Source organism: Dunckerocampus dactyliophorus, chromosome 12, assembly GCF_027744805.1.
Source record: "Dunckerocampus dactyliophorus isolate RoL2022-P2 chromosome 12, RoL_Ddac_1.1, whole genome shotgun sequence".
Taxonomy (NCBI): domain Eukaryota; kingdom Metazoa; phylum Chordata; class Actinopteri; order Syngnathiformes; family Syngnathidae; genus Dunckerocampus; species Dunckerocampus dactyliophorus.
This window is the reverse complement of record NC_072830.1, coordinates 2,164,419-2,189,913: the sequence shown is the minus strand read 5'-3', so window position 1 is coordinate 2,189,913 and position 25,495 is coordinate 2,164,419. Positions and strand designations below refer to the sequence as shown.

Below are 25,495 nucleotides of genomic sequence, written 5' to 3'. Positions count from 1 at the left end.
GGCCAAGTAGGTTGACAGGAGGTATGCGGTCGGCTTAGGCTTGACTCAGGGAACAGGACGCCCCTGCCATGCATAGTCCCATGAGATGTCCAAGGTGATTCTCCAGGCTAATTAGACTTGGGACGCAAGCTGAGGACTGATCACCCTACAGCTGGCCGCCTCTGGTGAGGGTGTATAGCGTAAAAGGCCGAAACACCATATGACCCAGAGGAACACTACTGAGGATGCGTCCCGTAAATTTCAATTCTTCCCACAACCTCCATCAAGTGTACTGTCCACTAACAGTTATTTGCGTGTGCTCGCACAGGAAATCTACATCTCATCTTGTGTTCCTTGGAACCAGTGTTCCATCACTCTATCGCGATTCACCTTTCGCAGATTCGCTGATTTTTTTTTTTTGTACTTTTGTTATTACAGTGTATTACCGCTGTTACAGGCCAAGCTTGGCCCTTTAAGAATTGCATTGTGAGAAGTTGAGCGTCCATCTCTTCCCTCTCGTCGGTCTGCACTGCCCATTGTTTTCTGCATCCTGATTGGCTGTAGACCATTGTCAATCAATCTCCTCCGTGCTTCGCTAGCTTGCTTGTTAATGCTAGCTTGCTTGTCCACACTGTCAATTTGTATTTGCACATACGTATTCTTTTTGCCCCCACCAAATAACATGATTTTAGTTTTACTTGGGTTCAGGCAGAGCCTGTTTTTATCAAACCATTTTTTAGTATACTTAATTCATCTGTGATTTATTTTTTGTTTATTAGCTCGCGTGCTATCTCCAGAACAGAATGCCGTTGTTTCAAATGCAAATAATACTAGCTTTAGGTCTTTCTATATAGATTGAACAGTTTTGGTCCCAGTAATGACCCTTGGGGTACGCCGCCCGACATAATTTAAGCTCACAGAAGCATACTGCCTCCTGTCTGCTGAGTAGCTTTTAACCCAGTTCAAGACTAACTGTCAGTAGTTGTGTTGTTTCTGCTGCCACCTAATGGTGTCTCATTGCAGCGCACCTGCCTGCCTAGGGGAGGAGTTCCCGTGCACACCTGTTCTCAATCTTCGTTGGACTATTTAGACCTGTGCTCCACGTTTAGTCATTTGCCAGATTGTCTCTGCTCGTTCATGACGATCCATGCTCATGTCCTGCTACTTTAGACCACGTATAGTTCTGGCGTTGCTTTGGTCTTGTGTGTATTCCAGTTCTGACCTTGCTCTTGGCTTTTGCTAATGATACTCTGAAGTTTACCTCGTTGCAAACGATTTTTGTATTGCTATGCTTCTTGCCACGTTTCTGCCTTGTGCCTGAGTTCCTGTGTGTCCTTGTGAGTTCCTGTGTTCTAGTTCTTGATAACGTTAAGTTCTTGCTTCCTTAGTTATTTTAGTATTCTTGTATTTTAGTTCTTGCCACCTGCCAGGTATTTTTGTGCAGCGACCTTTGTTCTCATTTTTCCCGCGGCTGCGCCCGGGCCTGTTGTTGGACTGTATATTGTTCTGTAACACGACGAGCAATTAAATATTGTAAATAGCCACCGGTGTCTTTCTGCATCTTGGAATCCAGTTACCAGGCCGTGCGCCACCACGTGACACTAACCCTCTGATTCCACATCTGTCTCGTTCTGTAATTACAATATTGTGATTAACTGCATTGAAGGCTTTTGTCAGATCCATAAATACTGCAGCTGCGCACTTTCTGCGGTCTGTAGCGTTAGTCATTTCCTGTGTAATTTCGATTAGTGCCATGGAAGTCCGTATTGGCCGTCCATGAGTAATTCATTCTTATTAATACATTTGTCCAGCCTGTTGAACAGCTTTTCGATGATTTTAGAACATTGTGGTAATAAGGAAACTGGTTGGTAGTTTGTGAACTGATGTTTGTTTCTATTTTTACAAATTGGTACGACTTTAGCAGTTTTCATTTTGTTTGGAAATCTACAAGTCTGGAATGATAAGTTGCTGATGTGCGCATGTCAGTGGTTCTGTGATCTCATTAATAACTCTTTTTAACGTTTCCATTCCTGTTTCGTTACTCGGTTGAAGTTTTGGCTTTACATTTATTAACAATATCAATGACTCCCTTTTTTGTCGTATCTGTGAGGAACATGGAATTAGGATTTCACTGAACCCATGCTATACCATACCATACCATACACCACACCATACCATACACCATACCATACCATACACCATACCATACCATACCATACCATACACCATACAATGCCATACACCATACCATACACCATGCCATACCATACCATACACCATGCCATACCATACACCATACCATACACCATGCCATACCATACACCATACCATACACCATACCATACCATACACCATACCATACCATACACCATACCATACACCATACCATACCATACATACACCATACCATACACCATACCATACCATACACCATACCATACCATACATACACCATACCATACCATACCATACCATACCATACACCATACAATGCCATACACCATACCATACACCATACCATACCATACATACACCATACCATACCATACCATACCATACACCAGGGGTCACCAACGTGGTGCCCACGGGCACCAGGTAGCCCCCCACGACCACATGAGGTGCCCGCAAGCCTGCTTTTCATTCAGGTTTTCAGTTAATAATGAAAGAACAGTAGAAAGAAATGCATTCTGAAATACAACATGTGAGTTGTGGACACCAGAATTTTGTTCATGTTCTGGTAAAACAAGCATGTTCGCTTTGTTTGGGTTTACAAAAATAGGTAGCTCTTGGCCATTTTTATTTTGGAAAAGTAGCTCTCACAAGGAAAAACGTTGGTGACCCCTGCCATACACCATACCATACCATACACCATACAATGCCATACACCATACCATACACCATGCCATACCATACACCATGCCATACCATACACCATACCATACACCATACCATACCATACACCATGCCATACCATACACCATACCATACCATACACCATACCATACCATACACCATACAATGCCATACACCATACCATACACCATGCCATACCATACCATACACCGTGCCATACCATACACCATACCATACACCATACCATACCATACACCATGCCATACCATACACCATACCATACCATACACCATGCCATACCATACACCATACCATGCCATGCCATACCATACCATGCCATACCATACACCATACCATACACCATACCATGCCATACCATACCATACACCATGCCATACCATACACCATACCATACACCATACCATACCATACACCATGCCATACCATACACCATACCATACCATACACCATACAATGCCATACACCATACCATACACCATGCCATACCATACACCATGCCATACCATACACCATACCATACACCATACCATACCATACACCATGCCATACCATACACCATACCATACCATACACCATGCCATACCATACACCATACCATACCATACACCATGCCATACCATACCATACCATGCCATACCATACCATACACCATACCATACCATACCATACCATGCCATACCATACCATACACCATGCCATACCATACACCATACCATGCCATGCCATACCATACCATGCCATACCATACCATACACCATACCATACACCATACCATACCATACCATGCCATACCATACCATACACCATGCCATACCATACCATGCTACGCTTGGGGGGTGGCAGGTTATCATATGAATAAAGTCCATTCAGTAAATCATGAATACAAATAATATACAGTGTGTATTAGTATGTTATTAAGTAGAGGCATATGTGTATGATATAGTATCAACGCTAGTATGGTGAAGGAACTCAGTTTTTCTTCAAACTTTCATTTGAAGCTGAAAAAATCCCAGTGGGAGTTTACGAGCGTTCCGACTGAATGTAAAGAAAAAGCAATGGCGTTGATGTTGATAGGATGCCTTGATGAGTTTTTCAAATCCAAATAAGTTGACAGACGTCACAGCGACATGCCCTCACCCCACCGTCCATGTGCTCACCATCGTTCTTCTAAATCCTAATGATCATACATCTGATCTTGTCTTTTACTGCATTGCTGTTTGACTTTTATCAGCAGACGAGCGCTCCAGCGCACGTCCTCCAGGCACAAGTAAAGCTTCGTTATGCAACAGTGTCATCACTATGACCCCATCCTGTTGTGCTCTTGCGGGACGGGCGGGACTTGCAATACTCCGCCATAACATTAGAGGGCAATATATTCTTGAGAACTCTAGCTGACTAGCTCAGGGATCACTAACTGATGGCCCGCGTCCAGACCCAGACACTGTCCTATACAGACCTGGACCTACAGTCAAGCAATTATTTTATTATTAAGTTTTGACGGGGCGCTACTATTTTCACCAACGCATCTTTTGTCGACTTTACAGCACTGCTTGATCAGCTCTGGATGCAAGTGAAACCATCTCACGTGATGCTACTCAGCCAATCAAACCTGTGCATTCCAAGCGCTAACATTAGGACTTTAAATGCAACAGAGACAAGACGGGACGATTGAAATGGAAAAACATGAGACACACTGGGCGAGAAGATAGAAACGTACGGGAAAACAAGTATCATGCAATCCTGATCCAAATGTAAAGACCAGTTGAAAAGCTGCAAGAAGGTACATTTTGCACTGTTGGATCTTAGGGGGGTTCTAAGTAGAGCTTCAAAATGAAAAAAAGAAATGGATGTGGGAGTGGGACAAAAAAAAAGTAAGCAATTTATTGCAAAGAATCATTAAAGTGATATCAGCTGCTCATCAGCTGATCAAACGTTAAAGTCCATAGCTCAACCCCCCCTAAAATATAAGTCAAACGTCTAAAAAGGAGTGAGTAATGAGTAGCTGTGCCAGTCTTGTTCATGAGCTGAAGGGTGGCTTTGGGCATGCTTGATGCCAGTGTTCCCAGGAGGCTGGTGGGAATGTTGCTCCAGGTGCTGAAGATGGCTTCACTGTCTGGAACTCATGTCCATTTTTGTAAATCCATCCCCAAATGTTCTCCACTGGATTTAGATGAGGAGATCACACAGGATGGTCCAAAAGAGTGAACTTATTCCTCTTTGTGAAGTGCAGCGTTGTCCTGTTGGAAAAGCCAGTCATCACCACACAGACGAGGGCCTTCAGTCATGAGGGATGCCCCCTGCCGTTTGACGCCCCTGCGTAACCTGAAGCTCCATTGTTCCATTGAAGTAGACCAGGCCTTTGAAGATGTTGTTTCTTCTCTGGCAGATGGCGTCTGATGGTTATTGGACTGCACTCGGCATCGGTAACAACCTTCATTTGGGCCAAGGATGATAGTGTTGTGTCTTGACGGACAGCCAATGGGATTCTCCTAGCTCTTTTTTTTTTTTTGGGTCTACCACTTGACATTTTTGTTCCATGAGCCTCAGGATGTGAAGAAGTTTTAGTGCGTCCAACGTCAGCAGCAATGGTGCTTGTGCAGCTCAACAATCCCACCGCCTTCAAAGAGAGAAAGCTTTTTTGCCTTTGCCATTAAGAGACAGTGGGAATACCTGACACTAAATCACATTCAATCCAAATTTTTGCCAACATTTTGGCGTTTAAAAGCTGTGTTTTTAAACTTTTGATCATCTGATGAACAGCCTATTTCACTTGAATGCTTCTTTGCAATAAATTGCTATTTTGTCTCACTCCCATTTCTCCTCTTTGCATTTTGAAGCTCTACTTAGAACCTCCTTTAGATCCAGCAGTGCAAAATGTACATTCTTGCCATTTCTCAACTGCTCTTAACATTTCGGTCAGGAGTGTATCACCAGTTTCTTATCAAAGATAAGATCGCTCCTCAGTGTCCTTCATTGTTTCTTTTGTTTTGGTGGATTTTAAAAAGGTGCTTTTGCGGGAGAGAAAATGGGGTTAGAATTTTTAGGAGGTGCATGTCAGGCTCCACTGTAGCATTTGGAGGGGGCGGAGCCAGCCAGTGTTGATGCTTTAGCATAGCAAAGCCTTTAGACATTCCTGACTTGACTTTTCTGGAACGCAGCATTGCTTGATGAGGTATTGTAGGAGAGAGGTAGCTGGCATCTCATCCGCTTCAAGATGTTCTTGATTGCTTGAAGTGTCGACCAAACTGTCAAAGTTTACTGCTTGAGTCTAGTGGAGATGCTTTTTGGTCCTTCTGCCGTTCCTGCATTAGGCATGTGTGCTTTGACGGTAGCGTAAGCCTGCGTGTTATGTGCTAGGAGGCATCTTTTAAGGATGCGGGTTGTGTGGATCGCTTGCATCTTCAGTGAAGTCCATCTTTGCGGTGCAGCTGGTAGTTGAGTCGGTCCAAAGACTGACAGATGCTCTGCTCCTCCATGGAAATGGACGTCGGTGGTGGCAGCCGACGCTGCTGCTGCTGCATCCTCTGTGTTTTGCTTGTTCCCGTGGCTGCCAAGGTACCACGGTCTTCTGATGCGGCGTAGGTGTATGTGTCGGCCGGGCAGCGCTGAGTTGTGGTTCTGACACCTGCAATGGAGACCTTGTCACAGGAGGAACTTTTACTTGACTCATTTCTTCTCGACACAAACCTTTGTTTGGAACATCCATGTGCCATTCTTTGGTGTGCGGTCCTCCGGGATTAGCAGCCTGGACACAAAACAACAACACACACATTCAATAAGATGAACAACTGTGGCGTTTACAGCGTTGGGAAAATGACTTTAAAAAAAGTCATTCGTTATAGTTGCTTTCCTTGTGAGACTTTCTAAAAGGAAAAAGTACAAGCTGGTACCTTGAAGGATTCGGGAGTTTTTTTGTTGTTTGAAGCAGGAGTTTGTCGAATCTGATCCACACAGGATTTGTTCACGCCCCGCCCACTTGTCCCCGCCTGGCATCGGGTGGCAGCTTTAGTGCATAAGAGAAGAGTGTAAGATGAAATAAGGGGTCCACATCGGGCTGATAGGAGGTAATTATGATGTTATACCAATAAATCTGACATTAAAAATTGCTCAGATAACCAATGACCAGATAACCAATAAAAAAATGCTCGGATGACGTAAGATTACGCACACTGTATGGGTGAGCAAATCAAGCGCTCTTTCTTTCTCCTGCCTGTGACGTTAACAGCCTGTTGTAACTTCCTCTGACCTTCACTTGTAAACAAACATTCACTTCCCAAGGAAGACATTTTGCATGCTAGTTGTACCAAATGCTCCGCGATGAGGGGAAAAACACCCCCTCAAGCACACCTGAAACACCACATCGCTACCATGCCTGGGGCATGTTGTGCTGTGGCGTTAGAAAAGTGCAAAAGGTTTGCCAGAGACTTCAGAGGCGTCACACCGGCTGCTCGGAGCGTGTGCCGAAATACAGTGCACCTTGCTGGGCCACAGCAGGTGGCTCCTCCCCTCCATGCTCTGTTCTCCTAATAGCAGTGACGTGGTAGTAGTAATGTCATATTTCATTAGGACAAATCAACAAATCCTCATTTGTTCCAGTCCTTCTTACCTCCAGATATGCGCAAACTACACCTACATCTAAATAAAAAAAGTAGATATAAAAAAAAACAAGCGGTTATCAGTATCATATCGGTCTTGAGAAGTAGAAAGTTATCGATATCGGTTTGAAAAAAAAGATATTGTGCATCTCTAGATGTGTGAGCAGCACTCTGTAAATTACCGGCACTGCTGATGAAGGCGCTGCGGACGTCTTGACAGAGCTGATAGATCTCGTCTGTGGGGGTGCAGTCCAAAGCTTTTTCTCTGTACACTGCCCCCTGGCCTCTGCCGCCGCCCTGCTGACAAAAAACAGGCGTGGCCCTCCAACATGAAGGTGGCAAACGTGTGGTCGTCACTCCGCCGTCGCCAGTGACGTGACGCTCCTTGCGCAGAACCTCCTCAGGGGACCGATGGTTGACACGAGCCTGGTCCCCGCTGTACAGACCCCTCATGGGGCCCTCATGCTTGTACGTCTCCCCCATGGTCCTCACCACTGGAGTCACGGTGGCGGATCGAGGTTGTGCGACAAACTCCTTGACGGTCAGCGAGGAAACGAGACCTGCCCCAACCCCAGCAGAGTGATCCCGCCTGGGGATGTGGGGGCCCCCCATGCAGGTGCTGCCTTGTGGCGTTGCCAGGCTGACTTGAACCCCGACATCTGCCCACGCCTGCACGTGAGCGTCTGTGGGTCGGGGTCTGGGGTCTTCCTCGTCCAGCCAGCGCAGCTTCTTAGCGGCGCTCTTGCACTCGGTGCTCTTTGCCCTCGCTTTGGCCACCTCGATGCTGTCACGCACCAACAATTCAACCGCTTTGCCGCAGCTGGCGTGGGAGCATGGTGAATCGGTCGGCGTTTCCCCGGACAAACCTTTAAGGATGCCTTTGGTGAGTCTGAGAGACGTCACCTTTGACCCGCTTGTTTCCTCGCCACCATTCTGGGGGCTCTGGTGCCACTTTGGACTTCCTGCGAGCGCCGTGTTGATGTGCTTCCACACACCCGCCATGTCTGTTGAAAACTTATTGAGGTTATTTATGGAGGCACGTGTTTCTTTGTGGATCGGCACGTTGTAGTTGACGTCTCCGGGAAACTTGCTGACGGGCGTCATCACGGGCTTGAAGATCAACGGCAGACACGCGTCATTTGGACATTTGAGGTCCGGGGGGGGCATTTCTGTGTAGCAGACTATGGCGCTCTCAGTGGGCTCCTCGTTCTCCAAACTGTCCCGACTAGACAGGCTGGACTTGGAGCAACAGGAGACATTGTCGTCCTGAAACACAAAGCATGTATTGGAAGGAATGCTCACTAGCTTCCTTCCTAGTTTCATTGCCGTCAGGTTAGCACGGAATAGTGAGGATAAGCGGCATCGAAGATGGATGGATGGATGGATGGACGGATGGAGGTTAGCAAGGAGTTCCACAGAAAGTTCACAGCCTACCTGTCCGCTGTGCTCTTGTTGCTTCTCCTGCGGCTCCTGAGGCTTCTCCTGAGGCTCCTGCCACCTTTGGACACAGATGCTCTGCTCCCGCTGGGCTGCGGGGCTCTGCCGAGGGGGGGATGCTGACATGACGGGAGGCTTGGAAGTGGGGGCGCTGCTCGTTTGACTGGAGGCACATAGAAGACGACACAATTACTGTATTTTACAGACTCTTCTGAGTTGCATCATGGAGACAAAAAAAACATACAAGTAATCCCTCGTTCATGGCGGTTCATTGGTTCCAGACCCGACCGTGATAAGTGTAGTTTCCATGAAGTAGGAGTCCTTATTTATAAATGCAATATTTTCGGAGTGACGGCACAGAAAACCTGTTTACCACCTTCTAAATACAACTTTTAACATTACTAGAGCCCTCTGACATGAAATAACACCCCTATGGTCACCTTTACACTCATTACCCAATATAGTGGCCATAATAAGAGAAAAGACATTTAAGACATAAATAAGACTTGTCGTGTCTTCCAGCCGTGATGTCTTCCATCTGTGTGGACAAGAAATGACGTTGGGGGTTCAGAGTTGAGTTTTAGTTGGATTACAGCCACAGCAGTAGCCTGTGTTGTTATTATTATTATTTTTATTATTATTATTGTTGTCCCTGTTGTGAGATCATTTAAACCTGCAAAAAAAACTAATCCTAATACTACATTAACAATTTGAATGCGGTTTCTTAAGTATTTGTGTTTGACTTCATTTAGTCATTTTTAGGCTCGACAATGCTAATTTAGGCAAACAAGTGACATTTGCTTCAATGTGCCAATTTTTTTTTTTTTTTTTTTTTTACTAATTATAGGCCATATTCAACCACGAACCAGCATGATTTATTCATGAACATATGTTTGAAAAACCGTGATAGAGTGAAGCTATGTGGCGAGGGACAACTGGATATAAACAGCACTGGACTGTAAGTAGCATTTATTTACACATTTATTTCACAAAATTCAAGAGCAAGAAAGGACATTTAATGTGAAAAGGAAAGTTATTCAACTACACAATAGCATATACAACAACAGGCTGAATAGGTGTCCACTATGTTAACGGAACACATGAACACTTATTCAGCCGCACAATAGGAGGATGAATGGTCTAAATGAACATAACAAGCCAGCGAGTCCAGCAAGCAAGTTAGCACTAAGCAAGTTCACCAAACTCCCTATCTCATTCCACATTACTGTTGTCTGGAGCCTAGAGCACCCTCTCGTGGCTGTCCATGGTCATTTTCACTCCTTGCTTCATGCCAGTCAATATGAATTCATATTTAAAAACATGTTCATGATACATATCAGCCATCACCAAATGGCGGATCTAACCCTACCCCTCGGTCCGCATACGGACCCAGTGATGGCCCTGTACGGACCTGTGACCAATTCAAGTGAATGGGAAATATAATAACAACATAAAAGGATGCTCGTGGACCGATTGCAGCGGCAGTTTACGGGTATAATTACTTCAGTGGTTACGGTGACGGTGACGTCATTCACAATGAGCCAATGAAATCGTTTGTTCAATTGCCAAGAAGTGAATGAGAGAACCATGGCTTGCTGAAAAGTTGAAAAAAGCCAGCATTTAAAAGTGAATGGATGGACCAATATACAGTCAAACTTGTCTATAGCGGCCACTAGAGGGAGTCTGCAAAAGTGGCCGCTATAGACAGGTGGCCTCTATAGACAGGTTGGCGTCCAGTTTGAATGTTGACCAGTAGAGGAAAAAAAAAGAAAAAAAGGGGGAAAAAATAATAATATTAATAATAATGTTGACCAGTAGAGGGCACTGCGGACTGCGGATAAAAGTTGTACAGCACTACTAGGCTTGTTATTATCATGGTTCATGGTTTTAATCCTGAACATGCATATGAGTCAAACAGTAGCACATCACATAGTACAATTCACAATTTTGCGTGCCTAAAAAGGAGTAGGAAGAAGCAAAGCTTATTTAATCCTACCCCTCATCAGTTTCACATCAGTTGCAATACATTTATTCACCTCTTGTTCTTCCAAGTGTACTTTGTAGGTCTACATGACAATGTAGTGCAATCATAGCCAAGGTTTTTACTTACTAAAAGGAAGCTAGAGGCTTAATAATAACTGATAGAATATATCCACCACCCACAGAACAAAGCTGTGCTAGTAATGTCTTACGCTTGTTTTTAATATTTTACTTTTTATACGGCAGAGTGTCATTACAGCTTTAGTTCATCGGGAAGTGACGGTGGGCGTCCCGAGCAGGAGAGCTAGGCTCAGTGCTAGCTGTGAGTTTGGAGAGAGTTGGGAAGTGTGTTTATGTTGGCGTGGATGTAAAGTCCTGCAGTGTTCTCCGCTGTTAATAAAGCCATTAAAGTGCATCGGCGACGTGAGTCTCTCCTTCCCCACAACAAGCGGCATTACAGTATTGACCAGTGCACACCAGGAAATAAACGGTGTCATTTCTTACAGGCATTGGCTGGACAGCTATGTAGTGGGGCTTGTTTAACCTTTGCCTTGTGGGCAAGCAGGAAGGAGAGACGATGCTGAGAGATGTGTGTGTGTTCTGAGCTGCTGTCTGGTGGCCGCGTTCAATAAATAAAGTTGGCAGAAGAAACAGGAGAAGTTTCCTTCTTTGCTTCTGAGCTGAATAACACTGACAAGTTAACAGACTAGTAGCGAACGGAAAAGAAGACGGCTTTTTTTGTGTCGAATACAGAAGATGAGGACTTTGATGGATTAGTGGATGAGGATTGATCAAAAATAACGTGAGTACATTCTAAAATACTTTAATTAAGTACAATAACATGTAAATTTGCTGCGGGGGATTTTTCAGTGGCTGCTATAGGCAGGTGGCCGTTCTATAAAGGTGGCCGCTAAGACAGGTTTGACTGTATGTTCATTCGTCCAGATTCCAGGGCCAAGCTGTGTCTCACATGCTCTAAACTGTAGCGCTGGTCAAAAGTGCAAACGTGATGCGACCGAAATCCTTCCAGGGCAAGTATCGTGTCAGAGCAGGGAAAATAACGTCGAGTCATAACACCTTCATTCGTCTTCACTAAGGATTGTAGGGATATTGGAGTGAAACAAAAAAATCTTTCACTGACACGAAAGTTGTGAAGGAGTTCTGCTGCAGAGATCTTACACAAAGCCAAACAAAAAGAGGAATGCGTGACAAATTCAGCCAAATCCCAATGTCAGCTACAACAAAAAGGAGAAAATCCCAAACTTTATAGGGTGTACTGTTGCAGCTTTTCTGTTCAAGAGACACTTAGTGAATTGTTATTATTTAATATCATTTTTTCAGAGAAACTGGCACAGTCTTGTTGAACTTAAAAATAAGCCTCTTGTATTCATGCATTGTTTGTACATTCATATGAGCTAGTCTGTTTGATGCAATTTAAGGCAAAATGAGGTTTGGACCATCGGTGTGAAACAAATCAAATAAACTAAACTTACTAGTGTCTGGATGCAAAACAATGTTCTCCAGCTAAGCTCAGACAAAGGTGAAATCATTGTCTTTGGCCCACAGAAAAAAAAAGAAAGTGTTAGTAGCCACCTTGAGACTCTTTCTCTAAAACTGAATCATCAGGTTAGAAATCCAGGGGTAATCATGCACTCAGATCTGAACATGAAATCAATAACATCATCAGCTTTTTACGACCTAAAAAACATCCAAAATCAAGGGAGTAACGTAGTGTCCAAGCCAGATTTAGAGAGACTAATCCATGCCTTTGTCTCCAGCAGGCTAGACTACTCTAACGCTTTCTCACAGCTGCAGTACATCCACAATGCTGCTGCTCGAGTCCCGACTAGAACCAGGAAATATCAGCACATTAGTCCAGTACTCAGGTCTCTGCACTGGCTTCCTGTCGCTCAGAGAATAGACTTTAACCAAAGTGTACATCTGTAACATGTTAGAGCCAAACAAACCATCTCGGGCTCTGGGAAGCTCAGGGAGGGGTCTCCTGTGGGTCCCCAGAGTCAGGACTAAACAGAACTAAATCTGGAGACCTCCGTGGTGTCACACCGGCTGCTCGGAGTGTGCGCCTGAATGCAGTGCCTCTTGCTGGGCCACAGCAGGTGGCTCCTCCCCCTCTATACTTTGGTTCTCCTGATAATAGTGATGTGGCAGTAGTCATGTCATCATATTTCATTAGGACTAATCTCATTTGTTCCAGTCCTTCTGACCTCCATGTGTGCACAAACTACACCTACATCTACATTCAAAAAGTAGATATAAAAATTATCGGTACCATGTCGGCCTTGAGAAGCAGAAAGTTATTGGTATCAGTTTGAAAAAAAGATATCATGCGTCTGTAATTTTCATATATAAGTCGCATCTGACTATAAGTCACTATAAGTCACAGGACCAGACAGACAAACAAACTATGAAAAAAGTGACTTACAGCATGTACAGTAGTGTCTCACGTACACTTAGCAGTCTCTTTATTAGGTACACCTGAGAAATTGGATGCTGTACAAAACGCTTTAAAAAGCAGAAAAATGCTGACTTTTGATAGATACGTATGAATTGAATGTGAGTGTAGTTTGTAGTGTAGAGATGAGTGAGTATCAAACGAGTCGCTCAAAACATGCGAGTTTCACTGAATCTGCACTCACGAGTACTTGTCTCTGTTAGCTCGTTCACTTACTCACCCCTGCTACCGCGAGCTAAGTCAGGCAACACGTCAGGGTGTGACTACATGCAGGAGGAGTCAGGGGAGGCGAAGGAACTTCATGCGCATGCGCTCTGCGGTCAGTGGCTCCAGTAAATCGAGTACCTGATTCACGCAGGGGTCTGCGCACATGTTGTGTGACAAGTGACTCGAGTAAATCGAGTTCCATGCGCGAGTGTCTGCACATGCGCTCTGTGACGGGTGACTCGAGTGAATTGAGTACCCAATTTATTGAGTGACTTATAAGAACTCCAGTGAGTGAGAGGAATGGAGTTTGCCATCACTTTTGTAGTGGTGTACTGCATCATTCTGTGTACAGCACCACCTCCATTTTTATACTACCGGTTTTCATCTATTGTGCATCCAACTGTGTTGGTAAAGTGTTTTTACAAAACATGCCTGTTGGCATGATCTTAACTGGAAAGCGAAAATCATTATCCTCCAGCGTTTATGATGTCATCAGCAGTTGATGCTGTAGTTCTTTGCTAAAGCCTAGGTCACAACCAGACGTATGACATTTTGTGGTCTTGTTTTTCGTTTCTTTCTTTTGAGCATGAAGGAGTAAGATCACCGTGCACCCAACGTACAACCTGTATGCGGAACGTGCGTACCACGCACCAAATCTGAGGCTGCTCGGACGTACGACTGTCGCTTCATCGGCACAGCCAACGTCCGTCAAACTTGCAATAAAAGTACTGACCTTGCGTTCCATGCAGCATTCGTATGTAGTTTGCAAGAACTACGCGCAAACTGTACGTTGTGTGTACCAACCACGTAAGATCATGATTGGTTCTGCACATGCACGAGACCTACATCACTTCCTCCGCTCACAATGTTTTACCACAGAGCTTCTGTGATGTCACGTGCTGTGATATTTATTTATTTATTTCAATTTATGAACATAACTGGTCAATAACCATACGTAATATGTGTAATATATTGGGGGTTCTTTTCCTTAATGACGCTTATTAAAAGACTTGGCCAGCATGTGGATGATCTTCACCAGCCGTGGTCTTCTGCAGCACATGCACAGATGCACCGCAGGCGTATACGTAAATAAAAATATGCATTGCAACAGGAATGATATACAAATATATTTCTACATATATATTACAATAGAGACATCACAAAAAGGAAAAAGCAAATACACCCCTGCAGCTTTATATATCCCGCTCTTCTGGCACTCTCATCTTACTCGACACGCATGGAGCACGTAAGAACTATCTGAACGTGTGTTGGCTGCACTAATTCTGTATGTGGGGTGCACAACACACATACAAAAAAAAAAGACATTTTTTCCAAACCTGACATCAGCAAAACATACTATTAGAGGAAATATTTTTCCACCTGACTGGAGTAGCGTGTTACATCTGGATAGACATACATTCTAGTCTCCTCAGAAAAGAAGTCACCATGTATAGATGACTGGGATATGACATCCTGTTTATTATCCTGAGCACACACGCAGTCTAGTCCCTAGGTTGCCAAAGTGGGGTACGCAGATTGCCATAGGGGGTACATACTGTAAATAAAAATTTAAAACATCTCGAAGTCAGCTGGGATAGGCTCCAGCATACCCCCGCAACCCGAATGAGGAGAAGCGGCATAGAAAATGGATGGATGGAAAAACGGCTTGACTACATTAGTACCACAGACTAACATTTACGAAATGCACTCGAACGCCTCATGTGAACAGCCACAGCAGGTAAGTCGTACAGTGCAGAAGAAAGGTGACAGCATGAAGCTGTTCATTGTTGTGTGAGCGTTAGGACAACTAAGTTTGATGATGACACTGTGCATTGAAAGTGGTTAAATGAAGATTTCAAGGTGACGTGTTTCATCAGCTTTGCTTTAATATGTTATGTAGTTTAGAATTATGTTCTACATTGTTCCATTTTTTAAAGCAAACGATAAATTTGCAAAGATGACATTTATAGTTGATGGCACCAGCCATGACAACATAGCTCGCAGTTTCATTTCCTGAAGAAACAGCATAGGAGTGACACCTCTCAGCTAAGGCAGAATAAACAAACGCTTCTCCAGGTAGACGCTGGACTTGGTTCAGTATATTCATCTCCAAATGTTGATCCCTTCTTTTCTCCTTGAAAACTATTGACACATTTCTCAAATCTTGGCTATAATCACTGTAAACATCCTCTGTTCCGTACACAGCCATGCTTGTTTACCTGAGCGATAATACTCCGATGATGTCACTTCCGGAAATGAGGCTGAACAGCAAGCGCTAGCTCGTCGTGGAGGGCACCATCAACTATAAATGTAATTTTTGCTTTAAAAACTGAACAATGTAGAACATAATTACAAACAACACATAACACATTCATGCAAAAGTTGAAACAGCAATCATGTCAGAAACCCTTTAAATGAGAGCTGTTCTTACGTGGCGCTGACTAATTAGTATGTTTTCTGAGCTGTCATTTGCTTGTTGAATGGATGCACTGACTATGTCAGAAAGCACCCCATTTTGCATGTCTAATTAATTTATGCTTTCACAAATAATGCATCTTCTTCAGGCGGTGGGGCCATTTTGTTGGGCGGTCCTTGAACGCACCATGTGTGACTTTCTCCGGGGCTGCACAGACGTTCTTCCTTTCACCTCATCCTTGTACACAAATGGTAATGCTGTGTGTAAATGCACAGAGGTGAGCATTGTGCATAATCTCATGCTGTATGTGCTCGTACATGTGCTTATGTAATGAGCATCCAATTAAATTCAGTTCCTTATTGATTTCTATACGTTATGTGCCTGTTTTCGTAATTACTTATAATTATGTTTACGTGTAACATGAGTTGCATTGTTCTGATTAGTTCCATGTCTTTGCAGACCAAAGCACAGCAAAAGAGCATAAAGATCACAGTTCACCACATCTTACCACAGCTTGTCACCACTTAAATAGTCAATGCACATACAAATACAAATAAATCCACCAAAGAGAAGACAAACCTGCCAGGGGATATCTAATCCCTCTCAAACCCTCTCCGTTTTAAACTAGTATACAGTGTATAATGTCATAAAATGTAATAAATTTAATATTATAGCAAAGATGTTTCATTGTGTTTTTTAAGTGCGCAGGAACAGGGGGTACATGACTTGCAGTCAGATGACTGAAGGGGTACGTGACGTGTAGTGGCCTGACAATTGTTTGGTATTCACTCCAAAAGAAGATTCAATTAAACTTATTTTTTGGTCTCCCTGCATTATTTCAACAGCTGATAGAAAACAAAAATCTGGGTGGGCCTTGCCCTGTAAAGGGGCCTGTCCGAACAGTACAAAAGACACAAGTTGGCTGTACGGACGACACACGAAGACGTATGAAGTCTTGCAACCTGAAAAACCGTAAGCGCCCGTACAGCTTCTTTGACATGACTCAAAAATCACCACTAGGAAATCAGCACTTCATCACACACACGCTCAGTGCATTTCTTGTGTTTTTTGCACGTAGACTGGCCGTAGGAGGCCGCATGACTGCTTGTGACCTAGCCCTAACTAACACAGTTAGTCTCTTCCAGCATTTTGATAAAGAAGGTGAGCAACACGACTGAATTCAAGAAATAACTCCCAGCAAAACACCAAGATGGTTCCATGTTGCTCCCCCTACTCCTCCCCTCTCGAAGCTCATCACCGTCTTTACCAACAAGTCTTCTCACTTACATGTATTTCAAGTAGAGATGCATGATTTTTTTTTCAAACTGATACCAATAACTTTCTGCTTCTCAAGCGTGATCTGAAACCAATAACCAATAACTTTTTAAATTTAGACATAAGTTTAATTTGTGCGGGCCGCACGGTGGCCTAGTGGTTAGCATGTTGGCCACACAGTCAGGAGATCTGGAAAACCTGGGTTGGAATCTCCACTGGGCATCTCTGTCTGGAGTTTGCATGTTCTCCCCATGTGTGGGTTTTCTGGGTATTCTGGTTTCCTCCCACATTGCAAACACATGCATGTTCGGTTAATTGGCGACTGTAAATTGTCCATAAGTATGAATGTGAGTGTGAATGGTTGTTTGTCTATATGTGCCCTGCCATTGGCTGGCCACCAGTCCAGGGTGTACCCCGCCTCTCACCCAGCATCAGTCTGGATATGCTCCAGCTAACGCGCGACCCTAGTGAGGATAGGCGGCTTAGAAGATGGATGTAAGTGTAGTTTGTGCACACCTGGCGGTAAGAAGGACTGGAACAAATTAGGATCTGACCACATTACTACTACCACATCACTACTATCAGGAGAACCTGAGTAAAGAGGGGAGGGAGACACCTGCTGTGGCCCAGCAAGGTGCACTGTATTGGGACACACGCTCCGAGCAGTCGGTGTGCCCCCACGGAGGTCTCTGGCAAACCTTTTGTACTTTTCAACCACCGCAGCGCTGGTGTTTCAGGCGGCCGATGAGGTTTTTTTCTGTGCTCTATGTTTTTTTCCCCCTCATTGCAGAGCACTGGTACAACTAGCACACAAAATGTCTTCCTCGGAAAGTGAATGTTTGTTTACAAGGTCAAGGTAAACTTTATTATCCCTGGGGGGCAATTTCTTCTACTGCCAGCAGTACCACACGGACAACAAACCAACAATAAATACAATATTAAAAACAAAAACAATAAATACAGCACCAACATTACAAAGAGTAGAGCAGAACAATGGCTGCTGGAACCAAAGAATTCCTCGTCCTATTGGTGTTCCTACATTTAGGAACACCGTATGTGCGACCCGATGGAAGCACCCTGAACTCATCATGCAGGGGATGACTGGGATCAACAAGGGCTGACTGAGCCTTCTTCAGAGTCCACCTCCGATACAACACAGTTAAGTCATTAAGTGCGGTGCCAGCAATTCTGCTGCACACTTTAGTGATGGCCTGCAACCCGCTCCTGTTTGAGGGTGGGCAGCCCATGCCAGCTGATAAAAGAAAAGGTCAGCACAAACTTGATAAAACATTTCCATAAAAGTGTTATCCACTTTGAAACCGCAAAGCTTAGCGTAAAAATACATCCTCTAATAAGCTATTTTACATACGGCATCCACCTGAGACTTGAATGTTAGCCTGTGGTCCAGCACCGTTCCTAGATATTTGTACTGCTGAACCACCTCAACAGCCTGCGTATCAATGACAACAGGACAGCAGACTGTAGGATTCTTCCTAAAATCTACCATCTCTTTGGTTTTAGCCACGTTCACGTTTAAAAAGGACATGCCACACTAGCCAATGAACTCAGACACTACAGGGCCATGATCAGGGTATATGAGGCCAGGCTCAATGCTGTGAATACTCTTCGGTCTTTCTGCTAGAATAAGCGGTTGAATGCAATTAAAAGCTGAGGAAAAGCCAATAAAACTAGACACGCAAAAGCCATTTCACCTTCCAGATGTGTCAGGATCAGATGAAGGATTCCTGTCGCATCATCAACCCCTCTGCCAGACCCGGAAGCAAACTGGAATGGATCCAGATTTACCTGAACAGCATTCAAAAGCTCCCGCTTCACAATTTTCTCAAATGTTTTCATCACCAGAGAAGAGAGAGCCACAGGTCTATAATCATTAAGAGCCTTAGGACAGTTCATTTTTGGCACAGGAACAATAATACAAGTATCATCCTTCCACACACAAGGAAGCTTTTTAAGTGGGAGAGACAACTTGAAAATTCATCCATCCATCCATCCATCCATCTTCAATGCCACTTATCCTCACTAGGGTTGCAGGGGTATGCGGAGCCTATACCAGCTGACTTTGGGCGAGAGGCGGGTTACACCCTGGACTGGTCGACAGCCAATCGCAGGGCACAACTTGAAAATCAGAAAAATTTCTGCCAACTGGTCAGCACAGTTTTTTAGGATACAACCCCCATGGCGTTTCCTCTCTCAAACGCCTCTAAAAAGTTTCAGAACCTGATCCCTGCCCACATGCATCATAATTCCCCCATATCGGTCCGATAATTATTGGACCACCCCTAATTTCAAGTAAAACTATGTAAAAATATACTTATTTTCTATAAAATGTGTTAATAGGGTGTCTGGAACAGAGTAATTGGATTTACACCATTTCTTATGGGAAAAATTGATTTGATTTTCATACAATTCTGTTTCAGATGGCCCCTTTGGAACGGATTAATAACAAAACCTGAGGTGCCGCTGTACTTGATTGACTACTAGGCTCCAAATAATACAGTGTGAATGAAAAGTCTTTGTAAAGGCGGGTGTTGATTGTGAAAGGTCACAAAGTGTTACCTGCTGATGTTGCAAGGCAGCCCAGAACCTCGGACTTGCTGGAGTGCATCTTCCAAACGTGTCCCATTTCTTGCTAAACCTAAAAGACAACCCAGAAGCAAGAAAGTGAAGTAAATCATGGCGCTGGGAGATCTATGGGAGATGCATAGCTCACATTGAGCTTGTCGCAGTGAGGGAGGCACGTAAGCCCTCTGGAAGTTTTCCGTTACCGCCTGGAATTTCTGCCGGCGCTGCTGCAGAACTTCTTCACGTCGTTTTTGCTCCTGCAGAACCCATTGCCTTTGTTTCTCCCTCAGATCCCTGAAAGAGCAGGTAGTGGAACCTGTAAGGTCATGGACTCCATAGGACAAATGACTGGACCCCTAGGTAACCTTTTCGAGGACCAAACGAACATCGAGTGTCACGACAACAAAAACAGAAGAGTAAGTGCACACCAGCCCAGTGACAAGCGTCAGGTACATTTGGCATGTTTTCACTTTGCAAAGAAACCATCCAAAGTTTGAAAAATGGACCTGCGGCGCCGGTTGGTCTCCTGCACACATCTGCGAGCCCGTTCTCTGCTGACCTTCTGCTCCTCAACCAAAGCTTCTCTTTCCTGCTGCAAGTCCGACATCACATCTCTGTGTGAGAACAAGCACTTTCACTCATGTATCATAATCATCATAACACAAATAATAACACAATAATAATAATAATAATGCTCTCTTCAACGTGACTAAACAGGCCCATGTCATGCTCTCAGCCATACACATTAGCATTAGCTTTGTAACAGTGGGAATGACGTCATTCGCGTTCTTTGAAAACAAATAAACCCCTCCAGGATAGGGGCAGGACAACCCGGCATCCTCGCTGCAGAGCCTTGACGTTTATGACGTCACAGTGATGTCGAATGCGGAGCACAAGCTTGAATCGAACTTGGGAAGTGAACTCAATCTTATCTCGTTGGTGAGCCAGGATAAACGAAGCAACAATTATAAAAAACAAAAAAAGTCGATTCCTAAAGGCTGGTTGTAACTCCAACGTCGAAGGTGACTTGTGTTGACTCATTTAACACTTTTGAAAAAAGTTGCTAAAACGGACTCACCTGTGTGTTTGCTTGCGGTGCAGCCATCATCAAAAAGACCCGGGACGCCGCTTCCTTGACGACGGTTGCTGTGTTTTCACCGCAAATGACCAGCAGAGGCCGCAACCGTTCCAACGTGCAAATGCCTGCAGGCTTCATGGACAAGCGAAAACAAGTCTTAAACTCGGAAATTGCCCTAGCCCTAACCCTAACCACTGACCAAGGCTTTTAGAGTTAAGAACGGGATTGTCGACTCTGCCGCAAAACGATGGAAGACAGTGAAGTATTACATTGAGCTGAAAATCCGCCATGATGGGGGCACGAGAGGTGGGCGGGGCTAGGCGGACAATAGCGCACAAGGTATTCAAAAGCTCTGAACTGAGTATAAAATAAACTTATATGCTGTGCGTAAACTTTGATAAAATGGATGAATGTTATTTAGTGAACACAATGAATCTATATGTGTAACCGATGTGTTAATTTCATTTCAGCAATAATACATTTTTCATTTCTCACGTATGTATTTGTTGTTATAGGCACCTTTTATGGGCAGTCTATTTTATTTACATTTACATTTCTTTGACATCACTGTGATGTCATTTCCTGTCATTCTCCTCTTCAGTCGTCTTCTGCACTGCTGAGGAGAGGTATGTTAGTCTGCAAGAATGTTTTAATATGTTAATATGAATATAAGAGGCATGTCATGCCAGTGTGCGCTCTCTGTATTATGTACAGCATTTAAAGACAACTCACGGAAGTTACTGTTAAAATTAAGCTAGCTTTCGGGAGTTCGTTTTTCATGTGGTTTTCTTTTTTTAGGAGACGTGTGCATGAAACGTATTCAAGTTGCTGTATATTTTATATGTTGTGCACAGGTATGTCGGCTCCCTCTTTCGGTATATTTTGTTTAAAATCCTTCAGTTGCCTTCTGGACTGCTCAGGAGAGGAGACGTGTGCATGAAACGTATTCAAGTTGCTGTATATTTCATATGTCGTGCACAGAGAATAAACGCCCCCTAGTGTAGGAATACTCACAGTAATGACCAGGAGGTATACCCCACTAGAGAAGCTACAAGTAGGGCAGCACATGAAACAAGCGTGTGTGGGAAAAGGATTGCTTGCAAGTGTGTATGTTCAGCTCCGCCCCAGCCGGCAAGGTGGTGCAAAGCATCACATGACAGACAGGCGGCAGCAGAGCGACAGATCATTTCACTGAGGTTGCTGTTCATTTATTGTAGTGTTTATTTTGTTGATGCTATTCATTGATTGTAGTGTTTATTTTGTTGATGGATAGAAGTGTTAGGGGAAAAACTGTTCAACAGCTGTTTCACATGTTATGTTTTGAACGTGGTTTTGTTATTTCCGAATACGTGTCCTGCAAGAGGTTTCAAATGGCAAATATTCATGAAAATATGGATGCAGACAAAAAGTCCGCATGGCCCTTCTTAGTTGTGTGTGTGTGTCTGTGTGTCTCCAACGTGTCTTGGGTCTTCCCCGAGGCCTCCTACCAGTCTGATATGTCCTGAACACCTCCCCGGGGAGGCGTCTGGGAGGCATCCTGACCAGATGCCCAAGCCACCTCATCTGGCTCCCCTCAATGTGGAGGAGCAGCGCTTCCGAGTTTCTCCCGGGTGACAGTACTTCGGAGAGCCCAGCCACCTTACGGAGAAAACTCATTCAGGCCGCTTGTACCCGCTATCTTGTCCTTTGGGTCACTACCCAAAGCTCATGACCATAGGTGAGGGTAGATCCACCACTAAATTGAGAGCTTTGCCTTTGGGCTCAGCTCCCTCTTCACAACAGAGCAATGCAGAATCCACATGACAGCAGACGCGCACCAATCCGCCTGTCCATCTCACATTCCGTCCTTCCCTCACTCGTGAATAAGACCCCAAGGTACCAAACTCCTCCACTTGGGGAAGGATCTCATCTCCATCCCGGAGATGGCACGCCACCCTTTTCCGGGCCAGAACCATGTAGTCGGACTTGGAGGTGCTGATTCTCATCCCGGCCGTTTCATACTTGGCTACAAACCGATCCAGTGAGAGTTGAAGTTCATGGCTCGATGAAGCCAGCAGAACCACATCATCTGCAAAAAGCAGAGACCCAATCCTGAAGCCACCAAACCAGAACCCCTCAACGCCCTGCCTAGAAATTCTGGCCATAAAAGTAATGTAAACAGAATTGGTGACAAAGGTCAGCCCTGGCGGGTTCCAACTCTTACAGGACACATTCTGGGAACGAGCTGCCCGAATTAGGAGCAGAACAAGGGAATCCCCCGAGGGAGCACTCTCCAGTACCCCCCCAGGGACTCCAAAACGGGCGGGTATTCTGAACTGCTGTTTGGTGCATAACAGCAGTCAGGACCCGTCCCCCCACCCGAAGGTGGAGGGAAACTACCCTCTTATTCACCGGGTTAGACTCACTGTTAAATATGATCAGGATTTCACAGCATTTAACAGTAATATTTCAAAGTAAAATACTGTCATCAAAAGCCCCTGTAAAATGAAACAAATAATTGTAAAGTGACACTGTACCTTGGCATTTCACACTGTTTACGTAACTGTTATTTCACAGTAAAGACATGTCATCACCATCCGCTGTACTTTCACGCAATAGAAGTGTAAAAGTCAAACACATCCTTGTACAGCAGGTGGCGCTATGACGTTAAAGTGAAACTTTCACCCCAAATGTTCAACTTTAGTGCCAATATGTTGATGCATATTTCATCTGACAGGTGTACCGGAACACACCTGGAGTGCCTCTCAAAGTACCAGGTGTAACATCCTGCTTTCATTTCAGATCTGGATTCAGTGCTTCACTACAAACACGTTGGACTGTTTGTTTCTTCCCTGCATTTGAGGATGGAACTTCATGTGTCTGGTCTCCCTCAGGTCTGCCCATGGCCGACCAGTACGTGAAGCTGGAGGAGGAGCGTCGGCAGAAGGAGAGAGCTGAGAAGAAAAAGAGGAAAGAGAAGCGCAGCGGGCGAGGGAAGAAACACCACTCTGACCCGTAGGGGAGGACATCACGCCCGCGCACATGGTCGACATCGTTACCGAGGAGATGCCAGAGGTAGATCTTGATTGATTATTAAGTGTCATGAAGCAGTCCAGGCAAAATGGAGTGCAACCAGCACAGGTGCTGTTGGGTCAGCCTCAACTTGTTACTATGGGAAGTTGAGCTACATCCACAATCCTTATGTGGGACATGAGCACATGTTTCTCTTTTCTGTGCCTTCTAAAGATATAAAAACAGGTAAAAAGAGGCAGCTAATGAATGCATACAACGGGACACACCTGTGAAAACACCAACAAGGTTTAGTGGTTTTCCATCCATGCTGTGAGCATGTAGTAACAGGTATGTTCATGGTAACATGTCATACTTGTAGTATTTTGGCAACTTTGATTTCACATAGCGACATAGAAAGGAACGCTCCACCTAGTGTCAAAAACAAAAATAGCAGCTCCAATATGTAGCGTTACCTTTGGCTAGTGTGTGGTGAAGCTAGTCGCCAGCCGGCTAGTAGCTAGCCGCTGTGGTGTGGCGAGGTGTCACTACGCCAGTAAGGTAGTTCTTGGGTGTAACAATGTTGATAATAATAATAATAATAATAACAATAACAATGTGCTTCATATGCAGCTCACATTATGGAAATGGAGGTGGAATAGGTCCGTCCCATTACATGCACAAAGACCTGCCTCTTTTTACATGTTTTTATATCTTTAGAAGGAGAAAGAAGACTTGAGGAAATATGACTTGAAGTGGATGCTGCACGGGTGGATGAGCGGTTAGCATGCGTGTCTCCCAGACCCCAAAAACAGCATGTTGGCTTCATTGGCGACTCCGCAGGTGTGAATGTTTGTGCATATGTACCCTGCCGTCAGCTGTGTTGGTTTTGGCAGCCATTTTATTTCTAGTCCTAATCTTAGTCCTTTGGGCGAAAATGCTTGTTTTATTTCTATATGTGGTAGTTTTAGTCCAATTGATGTCAGTAAGTTTTGTAAATTGGATGAGGGGGTACAGTGCCTGTCTCTATGCAAAGCACACCTGCAAAAGTCTACAGGTGAAAACAAAATCAAATGTAGGAATGTCATATCTTAAAAAACATATTAATCGGCAGAAATGTCACACGTTTGAAGGGTCTGATATCAGGGGTACCCAAACCACGGGGCTGCAAGAAACTTTCAGGTACGATTAGGCCTGTCACAATAACAAATTTTGCTGGTCGATAACTGTGCTACAAGTTATCGTCCATAATCGATATAATCAACATTTTTTTTAGACCATTTTTTTCATTCATTCAAGTATTGCATAAAATGTGTGCCATATTAAATGGTTGCATTCCTTCTGCAATGTTGTGAGCGACACTGTCTGTGCCATTTTGTGCCATCTTGTTTATCTTGACTTTGCTGACCAAACGCCTCGGTAAGCGTCGGCTGTCAGAACGAAGGCTCTGCTGCACCTCCAGCAGTAGTTTTTTTCCCCCAGTTGGTAAAACTGAAAAGGATGGTTGTGTTTCAGGCGTGCATACGAGTTGGTGGTGTTCCCCTTCTTCCTCTTCACTACTTTCTCACAAATGCGACATATGGGGTCGTCTCTGTGTTCCTTCTACTATA

General features: G+C 44.3%; 1 protein-coding gene across 2 annotated transcripts; it reads right to left on the bottom strand.

Annotated features, from left to right (window-relative positions):
* Positions 1-5,751: 5,751 nt before the first annotated feature.
* cep126 (centrosomal protein 126) lies at positions 5,752-23,696 on the bottom strand. 2 transcript variants are annotated; one of them, XM_054793361.1, is made up of 10 exons: positions 23,630-23,696; positions 20,898-21,029; positions 20,326-20,433; positions 19,968-20,113; positions 19,814-19,892; positions 8,883-9,048; positions 7,631-8,714; positions 6,744-6,856; positions 6,541-6,598; positions 5,752-6,478 (listed from the first exon to the last, which is right to left on the bottom strand). In XM_054793361.1, the coding sequence occupies exons 3-10, from the start codon at positions 20,424-20,426 to the stop codon at positions 6,255-6,257; spliced, it is 1,971 nt and encodes a 656-aa protein (XP_054649336.1). In that variant the 5' UTR covers positions 20,427-20,433; positions 20,898-21,029; positions 23,630-23,696; the 3' UTR covers positions 5,752-6,254. The 2 variants fall into 2 exon arrangements, with proteins under 2 accessions (XP_054649336.1, XP_054649337.1); XM_054793362.1 differs by lacking the exon at positions 23,630-23,696 and adding an exon at positions 21,097-21,160.
* Positions 23,697-25,495: the final 1,799 nt, after the last annotated feature.

What these genes read in the sequence shown, in the direction of transcription:
- cep126 (XM_054793361.1), bottom strand. Translation starts at nt 20,426, where the DNA reads ATGTCGGACTTGCAGCAGGAAAGAGAAGCTTTGGTTGAGGAGCAGAAG. An exon ending in GAGACCAACCGGCGCCGCAG is followed by an intron (nt 20,114 to 20,325) that starts GTCCATTTTTCA and finishes CTGCTCTTTCAG; the next exon opens with GGATCTGAGGGAGAAACAAA. An exon ending in AACAAGAGCACAGCGGACAG is followed by an intron (nt 8,715 to 8,882) that starts GTAGGCTGTGAA and finishes TTTGTGTTTCAG; the next exon opens with GACGACAATGTCTCCTGTTG.